Source organism: Euprymna scolopes, chromosome 41 (assembly GCF_053919585.1).
Source record: "Euprymna scolopes isolate OS-2025 chromosome 41, ASM5391958v1, whole genome shotgun sequence".
Lineage (NCBI taxonomy): Eukaryota > Metazoa > Mollusca > Cephalopoda > Sepiida > Sepiolidae > Euprymna > Euprymna scolopes.
This window is the reverse complement of record NC_136522.1, coordinates 946,793-968,210: the sequence shown is the minus strand read 5'-3', so window position 1 is coordinate 968,210 and position 21,418 is coordinate 946,793. Positions and strand designations below refer to the sequence as shown.

Below are 21,418 nucleotides of genomic sequence, written 5' to 3'. Positions count from 1 at the left end.
AATAATTCATACTTGATATATGTTGTAATGTCTGTGAATCTAAATATTAACATACTTGTCCATATGTCCAGTGTCACAAAAAACATCACAAACATCAATTAATGAGAAACGAATTCCCTTACTTTACAGTTGCTCTTTATCAGTTAGAAATAATTAAAACCATTTCCTCTTTAAAAAATTAAAAAAAAAAAAGACATGGTTGTCTGTTTACAGTTTAAAATTAAATATTTAATAATTAAAAAAAAAAAACCTGTTCAGAGGAGACTGCTTTATTTTTATTATATTTTCTTTTTAAAATAAAAAAGAAAATGTGCAAGTGAATTGACACCTGTTCCTTTATAATTTATATCAAAAAATTATTCAGAACCCCCCCCCCCAATGTGTTGTGTGTTGAATTTTATTGAAAAAAAAATCAAAATTTTTTAAATCAATTATTTTTAGCTTTAAAAGGTTAAAAAGAATTTGGTAAAAAGTTGTTTCAAATTTGTCATTATTTGTTTTCTTTTCTTTTTATTCATTTTATTTTATGCGTTTTAAAAATTTCCAACTATGGAATGTCCACAGGTTCGGCTAGTTCTTATTAATCGCTTAAAATTATTTTCTTTATAAAATGAAAATATTTTATCAATTTACTTGAGTTTTGGAATATGATATTTTGTTTCGTCATGGGTCATATATCATGCTGATATTTTCTTTTTTTTTTTTTTTTTAATAAAACGCACAAATATACAAATATATCAGCCTAGACGGTGTGTTCAACCCCCACCCCCATTTTGTCATTCTCCTGACAAATTCTCTTTCTTTTAATAAAAATACTTTCAACTCACCTTTCCTTCATTTGTGATTAATTACAAAGAATTCTGTTTCTTTGGTTTATTCAGAACATTTTCCATTTTGGATTTTTTACATTTGGATTCTTTACTTTTAAAAATATTTAAAATTTTACCGTCTTCAGATTTTCCACTAATCATTAATTTGAACATCCGTTCACGTGAAATTATTTTTCATTTTTCCCCATTTCCTCTGCTTTTCACTGTTTTTCATTTTTACGCTAGTATAATCTACTACTTGCGGTTTCATTAAATATTTTACTAGCAAAATATTATTCTACATTTTGCTAACACCTCTTATCTGATGACAAGGAAAATATTTCTGTTGAAACTGCATATTAAGGACAATCTATTTTGTTTCCTTTCCAAAAAATAAATGTTTTTAACTGTTGCTAAAGTGTTTTTCAATATATTTTATTAAATTCTTGTACATATATATATATATATATATATATATATATATATATATTTTTTTTTGTATGTAAGAGCAAATAGTTAATAAAACATGTTAAAAAACACTTTGAAAAAGAGTTAAAAACAATGGATAGTCTGGTGAAACGTAAAGTATCATTTTTGGATTTTACCGTCATTGGATACTTTACCTTTCACCAGACCATCCATTCACGTGAAATCACCTTTTTCTTCACCATATTCCCTCTGCTTCACTTTTTGTTATCAGTAAGATCTTTGACTTACTTGCCGTTTCATCAAATACTTTTGTATGCAAAATCTGATCCCGCATTTTGCTAATTCCTACCCTCTGATGAGAAAGAAAGTATTTCTTCGAAACTCTGCGGATTAAGGATTATCCACTTATTAAGTGTTTCCTTTTCAGATTAAATATGTTTTTAACTCTTTTACAAAGTGTTTTTTTAACATGTTTTATTAACTATTTGCTCTTATTATAAGCTATCTCCTATTTGGTTTTATCGAGCTTTTTTATCTGGTTGAGATTACTTTATAAATATTTTCTTTAATATTTATAATATACTTTACCATCTTGGATCATTTTGGTAAATTTAATTGTAATTTTTATTTTATATATATATATATATATATATATATATATATATATATATATATATATATATATATAGTGAATAAATGACAAAAAACTATATTCCGAAATTCATGATGTTGACCATCTTATTATTTATTCCTTTTATTTAGTTGACATTTACAATTCTTAACAGTATCTATATATATATATACATAAGTGAATTTAGTTTACAAACAAATGGCTACACATAAGCATACATGTTTCAGCGAAAACCCAGTACGGGAATCGCTTCGGCTCTGTCTAAACATTGAGCACTCTTTTGGTGGACACACTTACAAATAATTGCTACCGATACAATATATATACATATACATTTGTATCTGTCAAGAATTGTAAATGTCAACTGAATTAAAGGAATAAATTATAAGATGGTCAACATCATGAATTTTGGAATATAGTTTTTTGTCATTTATTCACTATATTGCTCTGTAATTACATTGAGCTTCTTAAATAAGGATTAGTAGATATTATAAGAAAATATATTTCTACAGAAATATGTTTTCTTGTATTTGTGCATAAAAAATGAAGCTGATTGTGAATTACCAACAATTTTTGAGTGCAATCTGTAAATTTTGATGACTCACAGTTCCTCTATTTTATTCTTTTTTTATAATTAAATTTCACAGAAAATTTCTCAAGTTTGGAAAAAAGCCAAACCGACAACGCTTTTCTTGAATACCAAAAGAGAGATGACCTGTACGACTCAATAATGCAAATCTGTGATAACGTAAGTTGTGGCAGCAATATTTGTTTTTGATTACTAATTGTTCATTTATTTTTTATCCAAAAGATTATGAATATCCCCTGCAAGAGTGCCTTTGTGAAGCAATGGTTGCACATTCCCTAACAGCACCTCTCTTTTAATCGGCACTGCTTGATTTTTATTGCTATAAATACAAATATTTCTATGTGCATAAAAGTAAGTCATCTATCTTGGCCTTTGGGACAAGATCACTGTGTAGTATCTGTTCTTCAGATGCTCCACTTCAATTTCTTGTTCTCTGTCAGTGGAGGAGAAATCCTTCACGACTGAGACAATTTTTATTTTAGTTCCTTTTCTCCACATTAAAAAACGACCCTGGTGTCTAACTCTGTCCCGTGGGGAGGCATTGTAAATAGGATCTATACTTACTATATAATAATGTTTAAAGAAAAAATAATAAAAAAAAAAGATAAAACAAATAATACGTCCTAAAAAATGGGCAGATAACTCCTTTCTTATAAAAAGCGCTCAGGGAGTGGAAAGAAAGAAAATAGGGTTTGTATTACTGTACACATAGATTCGAAAAAGTTGTCAAAAAACAAATATATAACAAATAAATGTTATCAAAGGCAAGATAAGTTACTTTTCTACCAAACTGGATATATTTTTCGTGTTTTTATTCAATGTAACATGTTTATTCAGCTCGAAAACCATACAGTGTTTACCGATGTATTGGAACATTCAAGATGGCGTCTGATTCTCTCTTTAACACGGTAAGTTTGGGAAAAGGTGTTATAAATAAAAAACCGGATAAAATACTGTTAAAAACTCGCTCAATATATGTTACCGTGACATAGGTGGACATATATTCGGCGGGTTTTTAATAGTATTTTGTATAGTTTTTTATTTATAACACCTTTACCCAAACTTACGGTGTTAAAGAGGGTGTGAGACGCCATCTTGAATTTTCCAATACATCGGTAAACACTGTATGTTTTTCGAGCTGAATAAATATGTTACATTGAATAAAAACACAAAAAATATATCCAGTTTGGTAGAAAAGTAACTTATCTTGCTTTTGATAACATTTATTTGTTATATATTTGTTTTTTGACAACTTTTTCGAATCTATGTGTACAGTAATACAAACCCAGAAAATACTACAAACTCGCCAATAAAAAAATAAATAAATCAACAATCTTTTCTTTATAGCAATAAAAATCGAGCATAAAATTTTATGAAGTCTTTATGGTCGCGTAGTAAAACAAAAACACTGCACCAGTGCACCATTTATTGAGCAGTGGCAGGTTCGATCCTTATCAACTAAGTCTCGCTATACTGATGAGAAGTAAACTCCAAAACATGCATATCTATAGATGACTTACTTTTCTGCACGTAATAATATTTAATAAAAAATGATTAAAAAAAATAATAAAACAAATAATACATTCTAAAAAATGTGGGTCGAAAAAAATGTAAACAAAGGGTAGATAACTCCTTTCTTATAAAAAGCGCTCAGGGAGTGGAAAGAAAGGAGAAAATAATACAGAATCGCTAAAAAATAAATAAAAATAAATCAACAGTCTTATATATATATATATATATATATATATATATATATATATATATATATATGGATAAAAAAGTCAATACGAAAAATATATAAATGTTTATATATTTTCTGTATTTATTTCCTATGTGTTGACATGTAGGAATACAAAAAATCTTTTGAAAAAAAAAAACAAGAATGTTTCTTTCAAAAGCACATAATTTTTACTGATCCTTCGGTCTTCTTCAGTGTTAATATATATATATATATATACAATTTTTAATAAAAATTATATATATATATATATATATATAATTTTTAATAAAAATTTACTTATTAAATTTTGGTAATGTTCATATACCAATTCAACCAAAGTTAATATTAATTGACGCAGTTAATTTAGCTCAACGATTATAAGTATTAATAATCAAGCATATATATTATAATTTCGTAATAACCAAGACAACGATAGCTTATAACATGTTTATCATAAGATGTATTTCTTCAGCGTTACAATCATTTTTTAACATTTGGACAAGTTTAAACATTATTTCATTAAAAGATATTCCAAAATGACTAATCATCAGACACAAAATATAACTGCAATAAATATAAAAATACACAATTTCTAATACAAGCAGCGAACTCACCTCATCTTCATTCATTTTATTGATTAATTTTGAATTGTGTAGGCAACTTACTTTTGTATTTCTTAACCATCACCATTGTTATTATTTTACTATATTTAATTACTATTATTTTTGTTTCACCTATTATTATTATGATAGCTATTAATAATATTGTTGCCCCCCCCCCCCCCGACAAAAGGAGAGTAGACCTGTAAATTCACTCTTGTCTGTTTGCACTTTTCTCAATAACTACACCTTGGAATTTTTTGTAATTTTGCACAAACATTAAACATGATATGAGTAAAAAAGTAACAGAACGGATTTTCTGGAAAAACTCTGATTGACCCCCCCCCCCATCCTAGAGGTGCCTTTCAGGTTAAAATGGCTAAAATTGACACTTTTTGTGCTTATTAAAAATATTGATGCCTTGGATTTTTATAAAACTTTTAAAAAAGGTTGTAACTAACTGATTTCTATATAATTTTGTTTGTCTATACTTCGCGATAACTCTTGGGTGTACCCCAGGGGCTTTTTTAGGGCTAATAAAAACACTCCATTTTTAGGACTATTTTATCATATTTGTCAAAAATTTTCTGTGTATGCTTATTTAGCAGTTTTGCATGGTGCTGAACTCAAATATAAAAATGTTAAGGCCTTGGGGACTTTTGGGGGTAAATGTGGGGGTGAGTGGGCGCAAATGATGGACTTGGTACATGCTTCATTTGTTATTTTTACCGTTCAACACATTTATTTCAGTTTCTAAACATTTATTGAAATCAATTGCGTCTTGTTTGTTGCTGGTTGAATGCTCATGAGTTACAAATTTGACTCTTTATGACCTGGTGTAACTAATTTGTTCAGTCGTAAATAGATGAATATAACGGCATAAATATATTTTAATAAAATTTTTTTTCATTAACGTGTTCTAAAAACAGTTTTATAAAATAAATTTATAAAAACAGTTTTATAAAATTCTTAGTTGTAAGGGAGACAACTATGGGTTATTCCAATTGTTGGATTAAACGAAAGATTGTTTTTCGAAATGTATTTTTTAAATTATTTGTTTCCTTAGTAATTTGTTTATTTTCTTTTTCAGGATTGCCACTGTTTATTAAATGTCCACCCTTCGACCATTGACCGACTGCATCGATTACAACTCTACCCCATTGTTATATTCGTGCGACACAAAAATTCCAAACAGATAAGGTTAGTGGTTGTAGAGAAAGTGTGCACATCTCTGTCCGAAACTATTCCAAGGATCACGTTTATGACGCTGATGCTAGCTTAGGAGTTCAGCTTAAATAGCAATACAACTGGATTATTTCCCCATATGCATTACAAGCCAGATATCCAACTTACTTATTGCAGTGTACAAGAATTCTGATGAAAAGATTGACCTGCTCAATTATCCCCCTATCAGTATCCTCTCCATCTTCGCTAAAATCTTTGAAACATAAATCAATCAAGCACTAGTCTTCTCTCTGACAAACAGGTCCTGGATATGACCTCAAACTATATCCAGTGGTGAGGCCCCAGCTTGTTGGCTTTGGGGATTGTGGAGCCACCCTTTAATTGCCGTTGCTCCCAGGTCCACTCTGACCCGGAGTGGTAGTACCTGTTAGGGTCCCAACTATGGGTTAAATAGAAACCGACGTGAAAACAACAAATATATTCTATTAAAAAAAGAAGTCTTGCATACTGACCAGTAATATCAGGCACATGGGTGGGTTCGTGAACAATGTGAGTGAGGTCATAGGCAATGGCAAAATCATGACAAAACCTCCCCTCATCATCTATCTTGCTTGAGTGGGTCAGCTATTCCACATTATGGACATTGAAGTCACTGCAAATGTGAATGTTAGCCAAAGGATGAGCAGACAGGATATGGTTAATTTTCTCAGATATACTCTTAAAGATAGTAACCCCGCTGTTGTGGGGGCGATAGAGAGGAAATATAAATGCGGTGGTGTAAGCAACTGCAACCCGGAAGCACATATAAGGTCTTCTCTGGAGATATCCTTACCACATGAAAAGCCATCTTTAATATAGGCACATATTCCATGCCCATGGCGATCTTGGCGGTCAGATTTAGATGTTAAGTATTCTTTAATTATGAACTCGTCTAGGGAAGTGGTCGGCCATATACCAGTTTCACTTAGAAAGAATATGTCTGGTTTCGTCTCCTGTAATTGGGTTTCAACCTCTGGAAGGTTGGAATGTAGACTCCTGATGTTGGAGAAGGAGACATGGTAGTAGGGGTCTACGTTGGAGGATGGGGTTCTACTGTTTTTTTGTTTTTTTTGTTTTTTTTTTGAGATATTTAATGTTGAGGTTTTGGGATTTGTGGAACAGGTCGACAGACTTGGTTAGAGCAGGACAGAAGGAAAGTAAGAGAGAAAAAGACAGGAATTTTATTTTATTTCTTTTGTAGCACATGATAAGGTAAAGCCGTAACAATTACCCACTAGAATGGCATCGAGAAGCCCCACCAAAAACTACTGCATGGTCCAGAATCCATTCACCAATTGGCAATACAGCAGTCCTAGTACTTTGCACCTGCTGATAGGATAGCCTCCTTAGTGGTTAATCCAAGGTTTTGGTCCCTAACTATCAGGCGTAAAATGTCAACCCAGATGAAATGTTTACCTCCAGCCAACTTGCTAGTGACATATCCACAAGGATAGACATAGAAACAGACAATTTCCGACATCTCAGGCTACTGTTCACGAAGTACTACCGACCTGGAAAGCAGCTTTTTCTTCACCCTTTGTCCGAAAAATCACTCATTGGAAATGAGGACTGAGGGACAAAAAAGGAGTTACTGGAGCTGCCGATAACACATCCACAGTGTATTATCTACTCTCCAATTAAAAAAAAATAAATGAAAGGTTAAAAAAAAAAAAATGGGAAGAGACTTATTAATATCTGCTTAATATAAGTCCGTTGCTCCATTCCCAGTTTAGGATGATATTTGAAAATAGTCTCCCCTCCCATATTAATGCGTGAATGTTTTTGGCCTTTTCTACCTCGATAGAGAATGTTCGAGCATTCTAGCTTTACCATATAAGTAAAATATGATAATGGAACTTTTATCATAAACTCTCTCACCTAGAGATGGTGCACAGCAAGTTGGGGTTTGCCATCATCCCGAGGTGGGGTAGTTTATGAAGAGCTTGACTAAATATGACCTTAACTTTTGACCTTGAAAAATGGTGTGCACCATCCCTAGGTCGAAGACCATCTTGTCAGATTTGGTCATGATCGGTCCAGTGGTGTTAGGGTTAGGGTTAGCTGTAGCAGAGTAGTACACATAGACACTAACAAATGCTGCTACTTTATTTTTATATATATATATATATATATATATATATATATATATATATATATATATCTTACTGCTGAACTCCCCACCCAGGCTGCTTCCTATAAATATGGCCTTTAACACAATCTTTTATGTTTCAGTGGTATTATGGTTGAACAAAAGCAAAAAAGCTAGGAACCATCTGTGTTTAAATGACTCCGATTGTCAATTTTTTTTATGGAAATTGCTCTAGACAAGGTATGAAGCCACTTAACCCTTTACTGCCAAATTGTACTTTAAAAAAAAAATATTTCTTATTCTTATAACTTGTCAGCCCAACTGGTCTTTAAAGTACAAATCTATGCATGGTTCAACAAGTGACTGAGGGGTTTATTTATGTTCGTGTGTCAGTTGCATGGTAACTTCTGACACATTCGCATTTCATGATCAAAAAATGTATTTATTGTGTAAAAAACATTCTGGCGGTAAAGCGTTAACGATGGTCCGGTAAATCCTTATATACTACTAGCATTTCAGCCCGGCGTTGCCCGGGTGTTTGGAAAAAAAAAAACAAACAAAAAAGCGGCCAATTTTTTTAACTTTGACTCCTATTATGACTTCTTAACATTTATTGTTTTGGGCTCAAATCAAGTTATTAAGTTAGATCCATGTCCAAGGAACCTATATGTAAAATGTCAAATGTTTATATCCAAAATTAGCAGAGGAGTTTGGTAGAGTTCTCAAAGGTCAAATCGTTGAACTTTGACCCCTCAACAGCCGAATTTTTGGCCGAAAACGGATTACAAAGATTTTCCCAAATCTCAGTACCCTGTATATCAAATTTCGAGTCTGTAGACTGAAAATTGACGGTTATTGCGTAGGAAAATGTACACACACAGAGACACGTTCACTTTTATATATATATATAGATTTATTTGTAGGCAAAATTTTTCAAGATTACATTTGTGACACCTGGTGAACATGTGACCTGGTCGTATTACTTCATTTTCCTTTTTTTTAACAATGGTCCATTAAATCTTCGTCTGGCCCGACCGCTTGTATGAGCGTGTTCTTTATTTACTCATTAGTCATGTTGTCCTGGTATGAGATGCGAACCTGTTGAGTTGAATGTAATAATCAAAGAAGCGCGTACATGTGTGCGTATTATGCGGTTATACAACTTACCTTCGGATGAGATCTTTTTTTTTTTTTTTAAATAGGCATAACCACTTATCAAGGTCAGAGACCACTCGAGGATAAGGGTAAAGAGTGTACAGTAGTCAATTGAACAATATAGTAATCGTTAGTAATGGAAATTCGGTAAATTTGTTAACTTAAGTGGAACGGCTCATCAAAAACTTGTTTACATTAGACTTGAAGACAACCATATTGTAGTCAGCTAGACAGCAGGAAAACAGAAGACAATTCCACAGGCGCGCATTTCTAAGAAAGAAGCTTTGTTCATGGAATCTATGTTTCGGGGTAGGCACAGATAAAGAGTGGGTGGAATTATTGAGTGTTTTCAGCTAGACGAGTGTTTCTTGTGAAAGTTTGGCGAGGGGGGACCATAGATGGAAGCTCAGATGAGCAATTGCCATGAAAATAACAATAAAGCAGAGACAAACTTGCAACATCTCTTCTGTGGGATAGAGGCTGCCAGGAAAAGAAAAGGACATAAATTAAAGATGGCAGCCATGGATTTATAAGGTGTAGTCTCGTGGAATCTCACGAGATCTCATCTTCCACTGCACATGTATGCAAATGGAATGGGGTCAGTTTTCTGATAAAATGTCTGTTGGCAGAGGCAGTGGGGAGAGACGTGCTGGAAGTTGAGAGAGAAAGTTGTCAGTTACGAATTCTAGCTGGACTTTTGCGTATTGTATTTGGTTTATTTTGTTTTGTTGTTTACCAGCCCATTTAACTGCAAATTTAAGAGACAAATACAGAACAGAGAGAGGAGGTCTTCTCTCTCTGTTTTGTATTCTTCTCTTTATGTTCGTATTTAAGGTTGATGACTCTCTGCCAACGTTTTTTTTTTTTTTTTCATGGTGGTCACCACTTATCAAGGCCCGGAAGCCACTCAGGGATAAGGGTTATTGCAAGTACAGTACATTAGTGTGGAGATTTCATGAAGTGTTTACTTAAGGGGGCGGTTCATTAGGAATTTGTTAACGTTGGACTTGAAGACATCCAAGTTGTAGTCAGGTGGGAAGCAGGCAGACGGAACAGAGTTCCACAGACATGCACTTCTAAGAAAGAAGCTTTGTTCATGGAATCTACGTTTTGATTTAGGCACAGATAAAGAGTGGGGGAAATTTTTCACGGTGGATTCAGCTAGACGGGTGTTTTTCGTGAAAGATTGGCGAGGGGGGACCAGAGATTGGAGTTCAGACGAGCACCTGCCATGGAAATAACGATAAAACAAGGATAGGCTCGCAACGTCTCTTCTGTGGGAGAGAAGTTGCAGGGTAGAAAAAAGGGCATCCTCCACTAAGCCACAAAGTCTATTTTGTACTCTGTCAAGGCAGGATAGGCTGTTTTTAGCAGCTCCTGCCCAGATATGGCAGCAGTATTCCATCCTTGGACGTACTTGGCTTTTATATAGATAGAGAATTGCATCAGTAGTGAGATACCTTCTAGAGCGGTAGAAGGATCCCACCATCTTTCCAGCGACCTTGGCAACAGACTTGATGTACGTGTTCCATTTCAGATCAGGAGTAAAGGACAAATCCAGAAGCTTGTCAAAGCACGGGGCTTCTCCCAGACGAGAGCCATCCATTTCAATTGATGCCAGATGGGAATCAGAGTGTTGATGATGTAAAGATAGGAGTTTGGTTTTAGATGCATTAAAGGTAACCAGCCACGACTTCCCCCACTGAACCACGCGCTGGAGATCAGAGGAGAGAGAATTAGAGAGAACTTTGTCATTTACAGCCTTTGATGTGTTGCCGTAGATGGTCATGTCATCAGCATAGATGTCAACGAATGATTTAAGTATGTGTTTAGGGAGGTAATTGATGTAGATCAGGAAGAGAGTTGGGCCTAGGATTGACCCTTGAGGAACTCCAGCATTAATACTGTAGACCTCTGATTTTTGTCCATTGACCACTACTCTTATGAGCCTATCGGAGAGAAATGATTTAATGAGTGAGAAAACATTTCCAGTTATACCGTAGCTGGAAATCTTGTGAAGTAGGCCCTTATGCCATACCTTATCAAAGGCCTTTGATATGTCAAGAACAATTACCCTAGAAAGGAAGCCTTTGTCGAGAGATTCATTAATCCTGTGAGATATAACCGTTAGCACATCTGCTGTAGATCTTGCAGAATGGAAACCATATTGCATGTCGCTAAGAAGATTGTTTCTGCTGAGGTGGTTGACTACTTCTCTATTTAATATGGATTCCAGCAACTTACTGATAACACACAGGAGGCTTATTGGTCTATACTGAGAGGGAGATGACTTATCACCTGAATTCTTAAATACAGGGCATACTGATGAGGTTTTCCAGGGAGTTAAACAGTTTTGTAAGTATAGGAGCAAGTTCTGGTTGAAGCTTTTTTAACACAATAATTGGGATGCTGTCAGGGCCAGTTGCTTTACTGGAATCAAGGTTCTTGATTAGCTTGGCGACCTCATGCACGGATATTTGTATGTTACCTAGCGTGTTCTGTGTTATAGGAGGAAATATGGGAAGTTGATTGCCTTTGTCGCATAGGGTAGAATTAGCTGCAAAGTTCTTGGCAAATAGTTTGGCCTTGTCTGATGCTGACGAGATGACCTCTGGTCCATTTATAATGGTTTGGATAGAACACACACTTCTGTTCAGGATCCTATTTGTTATTTGCAAAAACTGATGGGAACAAAGCCGCTGATCAGCTACTTTGGATTTAACAGACTGGGCATATAGCTCTCTTGCATTTTTTATTACTCTTTTACAGTGGTTGCTGGCGTTACTGAAAGCAGCTTTAGTCTCAGTGCATCTATTACGTTGGTAGCTATGGAAAAAGTGATTTCTGTGCGCGATGGCAGCAGCACATTCTGGGGAGAACCATGGCTGGCTGTTAGGTTTTTGTTGGAATTTTTTAGATGGTATGAATTGGTCTATTCCTACAATTAACCATTTGGTCAGGTCTGATACTATAGAGGACACATCCTTTTTAAACATGGAATGCAGAGGTAAATCAGATATGAATGTACGGAAGCTGTCCCAGTCAGCCATAGAGTATCGGTATACAGTACGGTAGAGGGGTACGTCTGGGGACTTATTATATTTCATTTTTATCTTAACTGATACGACGGAGTGGAAAGAGGATCCTAGAGGAGAATGAACGGAACATAATATAGCTCAGGGGAAGTTGAGAGAAAAAGTCTAGGAGGCTTGCATATTGACCAGTAGTATTGGACACATGGGTAGGTTCGTGAACAATGTGAGTGAGGTTATAGGCAATGGCAAAATCATGACAGAACCTCCCCTCATCTTCTGTCTTATTTGAATGTGTCAGCCATTCCATGTTATGGACGTTGAAGTCACCACAGATGTGGATCTTAGCCGAAGGATGTGCAGAGAGGATGTGATCTATTTTCTCAGATATACTCTTAAAGATAGTAGCTCCGCTGTTATGGGGCTGATAGAGTGCAAATATAAATGCAGTGGTGTAAGCAAGTGCAATGCGATAGCACATATAGAGGAAATTAGGATCTTCTCTAGAGATATCCCTGCCACACGGGAAGCCATCTTTAATGTAGGCACATATTCCATGCCCATGGCGATCTTGGGGGTTAGATTTAGCTGTTAAGTTAGAGTATCCGTTAATTATGAACTCATCTAGGGAAGTGGTCGGCCCTATTCTAGTTTCACTTAGAAAGAATATGTCCGGTTTCATCTCCTGTAATTGGGTTTCAACCTCTGGAAGGTTGGAACGTAGACCCCTGATGTTGGAGAAGGAGACCTTGTAGTAGGGGTCTACGTTGGAAGATGGGGTTCTAGGTTTATTAGTTTTTTTTTCTGGAGATAATACATGTTGACGTTTGGGGATTTGTGGAACAGGTCGGCATACTTGGTTAGAGCAGTACAGAGAGGGAAAGTAAGAGAGAAAAAGACAGGAAAATTTTTTTTATTTGTAGCACATGAAAAGGTAAAGCCATAACAATTACCCACTAGTATGGCATCGAGAGGCTCCACTAAAGACTACTGCATGGTCCAGAATCCATTCACCAAATGGCAATACAGCAGTCCCAGTACTTTGCACCTGCTGATAGGACAGCCTCCTTAGTGGTTAATCCAAGGTTCGGGTCCCTGACTATCAGGCGGATAATGTCAGCCCAGACAAAACGTTTACAAGGATAGACATAGAGATAGAAAATTTCCGACATCTCAGACTACTGTTCACCAAGTACTACCGACCTTTAAAGCAGCTTTTTCGTCACTCTTTGTCAGAAAAATCACTCATTTGAATGAGGACTGAGGGACAAAAAAGGAGAAGCGAGAGTTACTGGAGCTGCTGATAACACATCCACTGTATTATCTACTCTCCATTAAAAAAAAGGGGGGGGGGGAGGAGGGGAATGGGTACAAGTGACTTAATAGTATCTAAGTAGTAAAGTCTGGTGCTAAATTATCAATTCAGGACACTTTTGATGATAATCTCCCCTCCCATATTAATGGGTGGAAGTTTTTTTTATCAATTTGTAAAGTCGGCTTAATATTAATTTACATTTGAGTTTAGATAATTATTCAAGGTTTTAATTTAGGAGGTTCGTTTTCATAGGTGACTTTTACTTTGCTAATGTCACTGTATTATATTTCGAATATAATTGAAAATAAGACTAACTATATTAGATGGTTTGATTGGCTTGCTAGGAAGCAAGCATTTTCAATATAAGCAAGCTTGCAGTAATATTATATATTAAGTATATTACTTAAATAAAGTCCTAACTTTATCTACTGTAATAGAGAAAATAATTCCCTGCATTTTGTTTTTATCGCTAGTTTACTTTGTAGCATGGGTGAGCAGTATTTTGCCTGTTTCAATTGTAGTCGCGAAGGGGGGGGGATGACGAATAAGACAGGAAAAGTACAGACAAGTAAATACATATACATAAATAAAACAAGAAAAACAAGTTTAAACAAGGTAACATGAAAAACATTTGTTTGGATGAATTTTAAAAATACTTAACGTCTGTTTGCCATAATGGTTCGGCGTCGTTTGCCAACTGGCATATTGGCGTGTCTTTCTAGAGCGTAAGAAGATTTCTATTTCCGAATAACTTGTGCACGTGTGCCTATCTATTTATAGAATAAAAGTCGTTATGTTCTGATGTGTAAATATTAAATTTACATTTTTTTTTTTTAAAATAAAGTCCTAACTTTTCTGCCATTCTCACGTTTTTACTTAAAAACTCTCATGACAGAAGTAAAAAGGGGAGGTAACTCCATCTGAAACAGAAGAGAAGTTAGTTTCCCTTGATCACGGTTGCTATCATTCTAACAGTTATTTTTGGATAGGTAAACATTTACCAAAGTAGGGCAAGGTTTGTTTGGTCAATTGGGTTAATGGAAGGAGATAAAAAAAAAATATCACTTCAAGGTAAAATATTACGATAACTGAGATGGATAGATTCTGACTTAGAAATCAGTAATTTTACCCCTTGTCAGAAATATTGCTCATGGAATGTGAGGACTAAAGCGAAGTGAAAGTTACAAGATTGTTGCAAGTAAATTCAAGTTTCACTTTATAATCTTTTTTATTTTGGCCATCGAATAAAACGTTTGAAACTTTTTTTTTTTTTTTCAGAGAAACGAAAGATGTAACGTTTTTACCTGAAAAAATCAGTAACCGAAATGCGAAAGAACTCTTCGAACAATTCCAAAAAATTGAACAGGAATATCGTCATTATATATCAGGTAATTTTTTTTTTACTTAGCAAAATCGTTTTTTTTTTACTTAGTAAAATGTTTTTTTCTTTACTTTGTCAAAAAAACAAACAATTTTACTTAGTAAAATGTTTTTTTTTTACTTAGTAAAATTGTTTTTTTTTTTTGACTTGGTAAAATTGTTTGTTTTGTTTTTTTTGACTAAGTAAAATTGTTTGTTTTTTTTTTAACTTAGTAAAACTTTTTTTTTTTTGACTTAGTGAAATTGTTTCTCTTTTACTTAGTTAATTTTGTTTTTCATTTGGGGGAAAAAAAATTGAATTGGGATCGTTCAGACTACTATCCTTATATTGGATTTTAGGTTCTTGTATTCCAAATTATCTCTTATATTAAAAAAAAAAAACAAATAAAAGAAAATCTTTATGATGTTTGTGATCAAATAAAAATATATTCCAAAATCACGTAAATTGCTAAAGTTTTATTTTAAAAAAAAAAGAAAACAAAAAAAAAACTTATGAGTAACCAAAGAGAGATTATCTTACCATCTATTTTATAAAAAAATTAAAAAAAAAAACAATTCTTTATACTTACGAAATTTATGCTGTAATGCTTCTGAATTCCTATTAATCTTTTATCTTTTTTGAAATTTATTTTTTAACTAGCAGGGGGCACCCCACCTTACTGAGTCATGAACTATTCTTAAATATATTTTAATTCATAAATATTTTGTATTTGTTAATACAGAGCCAATTCTCTATTGAATATCATATTGTACCTAATATATAGTAGTGATTTCAAAAGTTAAAAAAAAAATGATTTGGTACCATCAGCTAGAATCGAAATTAAAACATTTAGCACTCCAGCTATGTTTCCTACCAATGTAGCTATCGTGAGATAGGTAAGAAATCTTTAATATTAAACAATTTGAAGAAATAAATTGAATTTGGGAATGTGCAGAAAGAAATAGAAATATGTCAGCAAGTTGAAATGAACATTCTTGCATTTCAATTTGCCGACATATTTCTGTACGCATTATTCATCCATTCAAACAAAGATTTTACTCGTTATAAACCATTCTTGGTTTATGATTACTATTTCCTATTAATTTCAATGGTATGTGTCGAGTAGGTCAAGAGTTTAGCCGTTAAATATTCACACACAGGAAGATGCAAGCATACATCCTGTTTTATTTATATGGATTTTTTTTTCTGAAGTGAATTTTTGTCTTTTTTGTAATTAGTTTTATTTTCTAATATTTTGAAATTAGTTTTATTTTCTAATATTTTGAAATTAGTTTTATTTTCTAATATTTTGTAATTAGTTTTATTTTCTAATATTTTGAAATTAGTTTTATTTTATAATATTTTGAAATTAGTTTTATTTTCTAATATTTTGAAATTAGTTTTATTTTCTAATATTTTGAAATTAGTTTTATTTTCTAATATTTTGAAATTAGTTTTATTTTCTAACATTTTGAAATTAGTTTTATTTTCTAATATTTTGAAATTAGTTTTATTTTCTAATATTTTGAAATTAGTTTTATTTTCTAATATTTTGAAATTAGTTTTATTTTCTAATATTTTGAAATTGGTTTTATTTTCTAACATTTTGAAATTAGTTCTATTTTCTAACATTTTGAAATTAGTTTTATTTTCTAATATTTTGAAATTGGTTTTATTTTCTAACATTTTGAAATTAGTTTTATTTTCTAATATTTTGAAATTAGTTTTATTTTCTAACATTTTGAAATTAGTTTTATTTTATAATATTTTGAAATTAGTTTTATTTTATAATATTTTGAAATTAGTTTTATTTTCTAATATTTTGAAATTAGTTTTATTTTCTAACATTTTGAAATTAGTTTTATTTTCTAACATTTTGAAATTGGTTTTATTTTCTAACAATTTGAAATTAGTTTTATTTTCTAATATTTTGAAATTGGTTTTATTTTCTAATATTTTGAAATTAGTTTTATTTTCTAACATTTTTAAATTAGTTTTATTTTATAATATTTTGAAATTAGTTTTATTTTCTAACATTTTGAAATTAGTTTTATTTTCTAACAATTTGAAATTAGTTTTATTTTCTAACATTTTTAAATTAGTTTTATTTTCTAACATTTTGAAATTAGTTTTATTTTCTAACATTTTGAAATTAGTTTTATTTTCTAACATTTTGAAATTAGTTTTATTTTCTAACAATTTGAAATTAGTTTTATTTTCTAACATTTTTAAATTAGTTTTATTTTCTAACATTTTGAAATTAGTTTTATTTTCTAATATTTTGAAATTAGTTTTATTTTCTAACATTTTGAAATTAGTTTTATTTTCTAACATTTTGAAATTAGTTTTATTTTCTAATATTTTGTAATTAGTTTTATTTTCTAATATTTTGAAATTAGTTTTATTTTCTAACATTTTGAAATTAGTTTTATTTTCTAATATTTTGAAATTAGTTTTATTTTCTAATATTTTGAAATTAGTTTTATTTTCTAATATTTTGAAATTAGTTTTATTTTCTAATATTTTGAAATAAGTTTTATTTTCTAACATTTTGAAATTAGTTTTATTTTATAATATTTTGAAATTAGTTTTATTTTATAACATTTTGAAATTAGTTTTATTTTCTAATATTTTGAAATTGGTTTTATTTTCTAATATTTTGAAATTAGTTTTATTTTCTAATATTTTGAAATTAGTTTTATTTTCTAACATTTTGAAATTAGTTTTATTTTCTAACATTTTGAAATTAGTTTTATTTTCTAATATTTTGAAATTAGTTTTATTTTCTAATATTTTGAAATTAGTTTTATTTTCTAATATTTTGAAATAAGTTTTATTTTCTAACATTTTGAAATTAGTTTTATTTTATAATATTTTGAAATTAGTTTTATTTTATAACATTTTGAAATTAGTTTTATTTTCTAATATTTTGAAATTAGTTTTATTTTCTAATATTTTGTAATTAGTTTTATTTTCTAATATTTTGAAATTAGTTTTATTTTCTAACATTTTGAAATTAGTTTTATTTTCTAACATTTTGAAATTAGTTTTATTTTCTAACATTTTGAAATTAGTTTTATTTTCTAATATTTTGTAATTAGTTTTATTTTCTAATATTTTGAAATTAGTTTTATTTTCTAACATTTTGAAATTAGTTTTATTTTCTAATATTTTGAAATTAGTTTTATTTTCTAATATTTTGAAATTAGTTTTATTTTCTAATATTTTGAAATTAGTTTTATTTTCTAATATTTTGAAATTAGTTTTATTTTCTAATATTTTGAAATAAGTTTTATTTTCTAACATTTTGAAATTAGTTTTATTTTATAATATTTTGAAATTAGTTTTATTTTATAACATTTTGAAATTAGTTTTATTTTCTAATATTTTGAAATTGGTTTTATTTTCTAACATTTTGAAATTAGTTTTATTTTCTAATATTTTGAAATTAGTTTTATTTTCTAACATTTTGAAATTAGTTTTATTTTATAATATTTTGAAATTAGTTTTATTTTATAATATTTTGAAATTAGTTTTATTTTCTAATATTTTGAAATTAGTTTTATTTTCTAACATTTTGAAATTAGTTTTATTTTCTAACATTTTGAAATTGGTTTTATTTTCTAACAATTTGAAATTAGTTTTATTTTCTAATATTTTGAAATTGGTTTTATTTTCTAATATTTTGAAATTAGTTTTATTTTCTAACATTTTTAAATTAGTTTTATTTTCTAATATTTTGAAATTAGTTTTATTTTCTAATATTTTGAAATTAGTTTTATTTTATAATATTTTGAAATTAGTTTTATTTTCTAACATTTTGAAATTAGTTTTATTTTCTAATATTTTGAAATTAGTTTTATTTTCTAACATTTTGAAATTGGTTTTATTTTCTAATATTTTGAAATTGGTTTTATTTTCTAATATTTTGAAATTAGTTTTATTTTCTAACATTTTGAAATTAGTTTTATTTTCTAACATTTTGAAATTAGTTTTATTTTCTGATATTTTGAAATTGGTTTTATTTTCTAACATTTTTAAATTAGTTTTATTTTCTAATAATTTGAAATTGGTTTTATTTTCTAACATTTTGAAATTAGTTTTATTTTCTAACATTTTGAAATTGGTTTTATTTTCTAATATTTTGAAATTAGTTTTATTTTCTAATATTTTGAAATTAGTTTTATTTTCTAATATTTTGAAATTAGTTTTATTTTCTAACATTTTGAAATTAGTTTTATTTTCTAATATTTTGAAATTAGTTTTATTTTCTAATATTTTGAAATTAGTTTTATTTTCTAACATTTTGAAATTAGTTTTATTTTCTAACATTTTGAAATTAGTTTTATTTTCTGATATTTTGAAATTGGTTTTTTTTTCTAACATTTTGAAATTGGTTTTATTTTCTAATATTTTGAAATTGGTTTTATTTTCTAATATTTTGAAATTAGTTTTATTTTCTAACATTTTGAAATTGGTTTTATTTTCTAACAATTTGAAATTAGTTTTATTTTCTAACATTTTGAAATTAGTTTTATTTTCTAATATTTTGAAATTAGTTTTATTTTCTAATATTTTGAAATTAGTTTTATTTTCTAACATTTTGAAATTAGTTTTATTTTCTAACATTTTGAAATTAGTTTTATTTTCTAACATTTTGAAATTAGTTTTATTTTCTGATATTTTGAAATTGGTTTTATTTTCTAATATTTTGAAATTAGTTTTATTTTCTAACATTTTGAAATTAGTTTTATTTTCTAACATTTTGAAATTGGTTTTATTTTCTAATATTTTGAAATTGGTTTTATTTTCTAACATTTTGAAATTAGTTTTATTTTCTAACATTTTGAAATTAGTTTTATTTTCTAATATTTTGAAATTAGTTTTATTTTCTAACATTTTGAAATTAGTTTTATTTTCTAATATTTTGAAATTAGTTTTATTTTCTAATATTTTGAAATTAGTTTTATTTTCTAATATTTTGAAATTAGTTTTATTTTCTAATATTTTGAAATAAGTTTTATTTTCTAACATTTTGAAATTAGTTTTATTTTATAATATTTTGAAATTAGTTTTATTTTCTAACATTTTGAAATTAGTTTTATTTTCTAATATTTTGAAATTAGTTTTATTTTCTAACATTTTGAAATTAGTTTTATTTTCTAATATTTTGAAATTAGTTTTATTTTCTAATATTTTGAAATTGGTTTTATTTTCTAACATTTTGAAATTAGTTTTATTTTCTAACATTTTGAAATTAGTTTTATTTTCTAACATTTTGAAATTAGTTTTATTTTCTAATATTTTGAAATTAGTTTTATTTTCTAACATTTTGAAATTAGTTTTATTTTCTAATATTTTGAAATTAGTTTTATTTTCTAATATTTTGAAATTAGTTTTATTTTCTAACATTTTGAAATTAGTTTTATTTTCTAATATTTTGAAATTGGTTTTATTTTCTAATATTTTGAAATTAGTTTTATTTTCTAACATTTTGAAATTAGTTTTATTTTCTGATATTTTGAAATTGGTTTTTTTTTCTAACATTTTGAAATTGTTTTTTTTTTTCTAACATTTTGAAATTGGTTTTATTTTCTAATATTTTGAAATTGGTTTTATTTTCTAATATTTTTAAATTAGTTTTATTTTCTAACATTTTGAAATTAGTTTTATTTTCTAACATTTTGAAATTAGTTTTATTTTCTAATATTTTGAAATTAGTTTTATTTTCTAACATTTTGAAATTAGTTTTATTTTCTAATATTTTGAAATTAGTTTTATTTTCTAATATTTTGAAATTGGTTTTATATTTTAATATTTTGATTTAAATTTAAAACCAAATTTCCTTTTTGTCGATTTCAGCTTATATTCCTGGCGGGAACTTAGCTGAAATGTGTATGCAGATCAAATGTGCAATTGCTGCTGAACAGAAGAAAGTCGTCTTCATCCCTTGCAGTTCCACCTTTTAATCTGTTACGCTGAGAATGGATTGCACCAACCACGTTTCTGGATCCATTCTTAGATCGCAACTCAGTTTCCTCCATTAAAAAGATTTTTTTTTTTTTTTTTTTTTTTTGCTGGGGGCATTCCACAAGAATTATTTTAAGAAAATGTTTTCTTTTGTAATTTAAAAAGAAAATTTCTTGACTTTTGATCGCATTTTTATTTACTTCTGCTTTTTCGTCATCTGTATTTAAGATTTTTTTTTTTTTAAATTTGGGCATGAAGAGATATAATTGAGTCTCAGATTCAGGAGACGGCTGCTACTTCCTCTTTCATTCACTCTACCCCCTTTGTGCATGAAACGTGTGGGGGTGGGTGGGTAGGGGGGTTGTCGTCAGTCCATGATGTACAGGGTGCAGACGATATTTGTTTGCAAGATTACTACAGAGTGAGAGTTATTCCCCTTGACTGATTTTTCTTTTCAGGTGTTTATTTAAGAATTCCTCCATATTGGTAAACTCTC

At 29.4% G+C, this 21,418-nt stretch overlaps 1 protein-coding gene across 3 annotated transcripts in view; it reads left to right on the top strand.

The window, feature by feature from the left end:
- LOC145266290 (disks large homolog 5-like) overlaps positions 1-21,034 on the top strand; it is a 317,592-nt gene extending 296,558 nt beyond the window's left edge. For all 3 annotated transcript variants that reach the window (XM_080121835.1, XM_080121834.1, XM_080121836.1), the window contains 4 exons: positions 2,517-2,617; positions 5,868-5,977; positions 14,871-14,980; positions 20,815-21,034. In XM_080121835.1, the coding sequence (XP_079977961.1) occupies positions 2,517-2,617; positions 5,868-5,977; positions 14,871-14,980; positions 20,815-20,921 (428 nt within the window). In that variant the 3' untranslated portion in view covers positions 20,922-21,034. The remainder of the gene's footprint in view (positions 1-2,516; positions 2,618-5,867; positions 5,978-14,870; positions 14,981-20,814) is intronic.
- Positions 21,035-21,418: the final 384 nt, after the last annotated feature.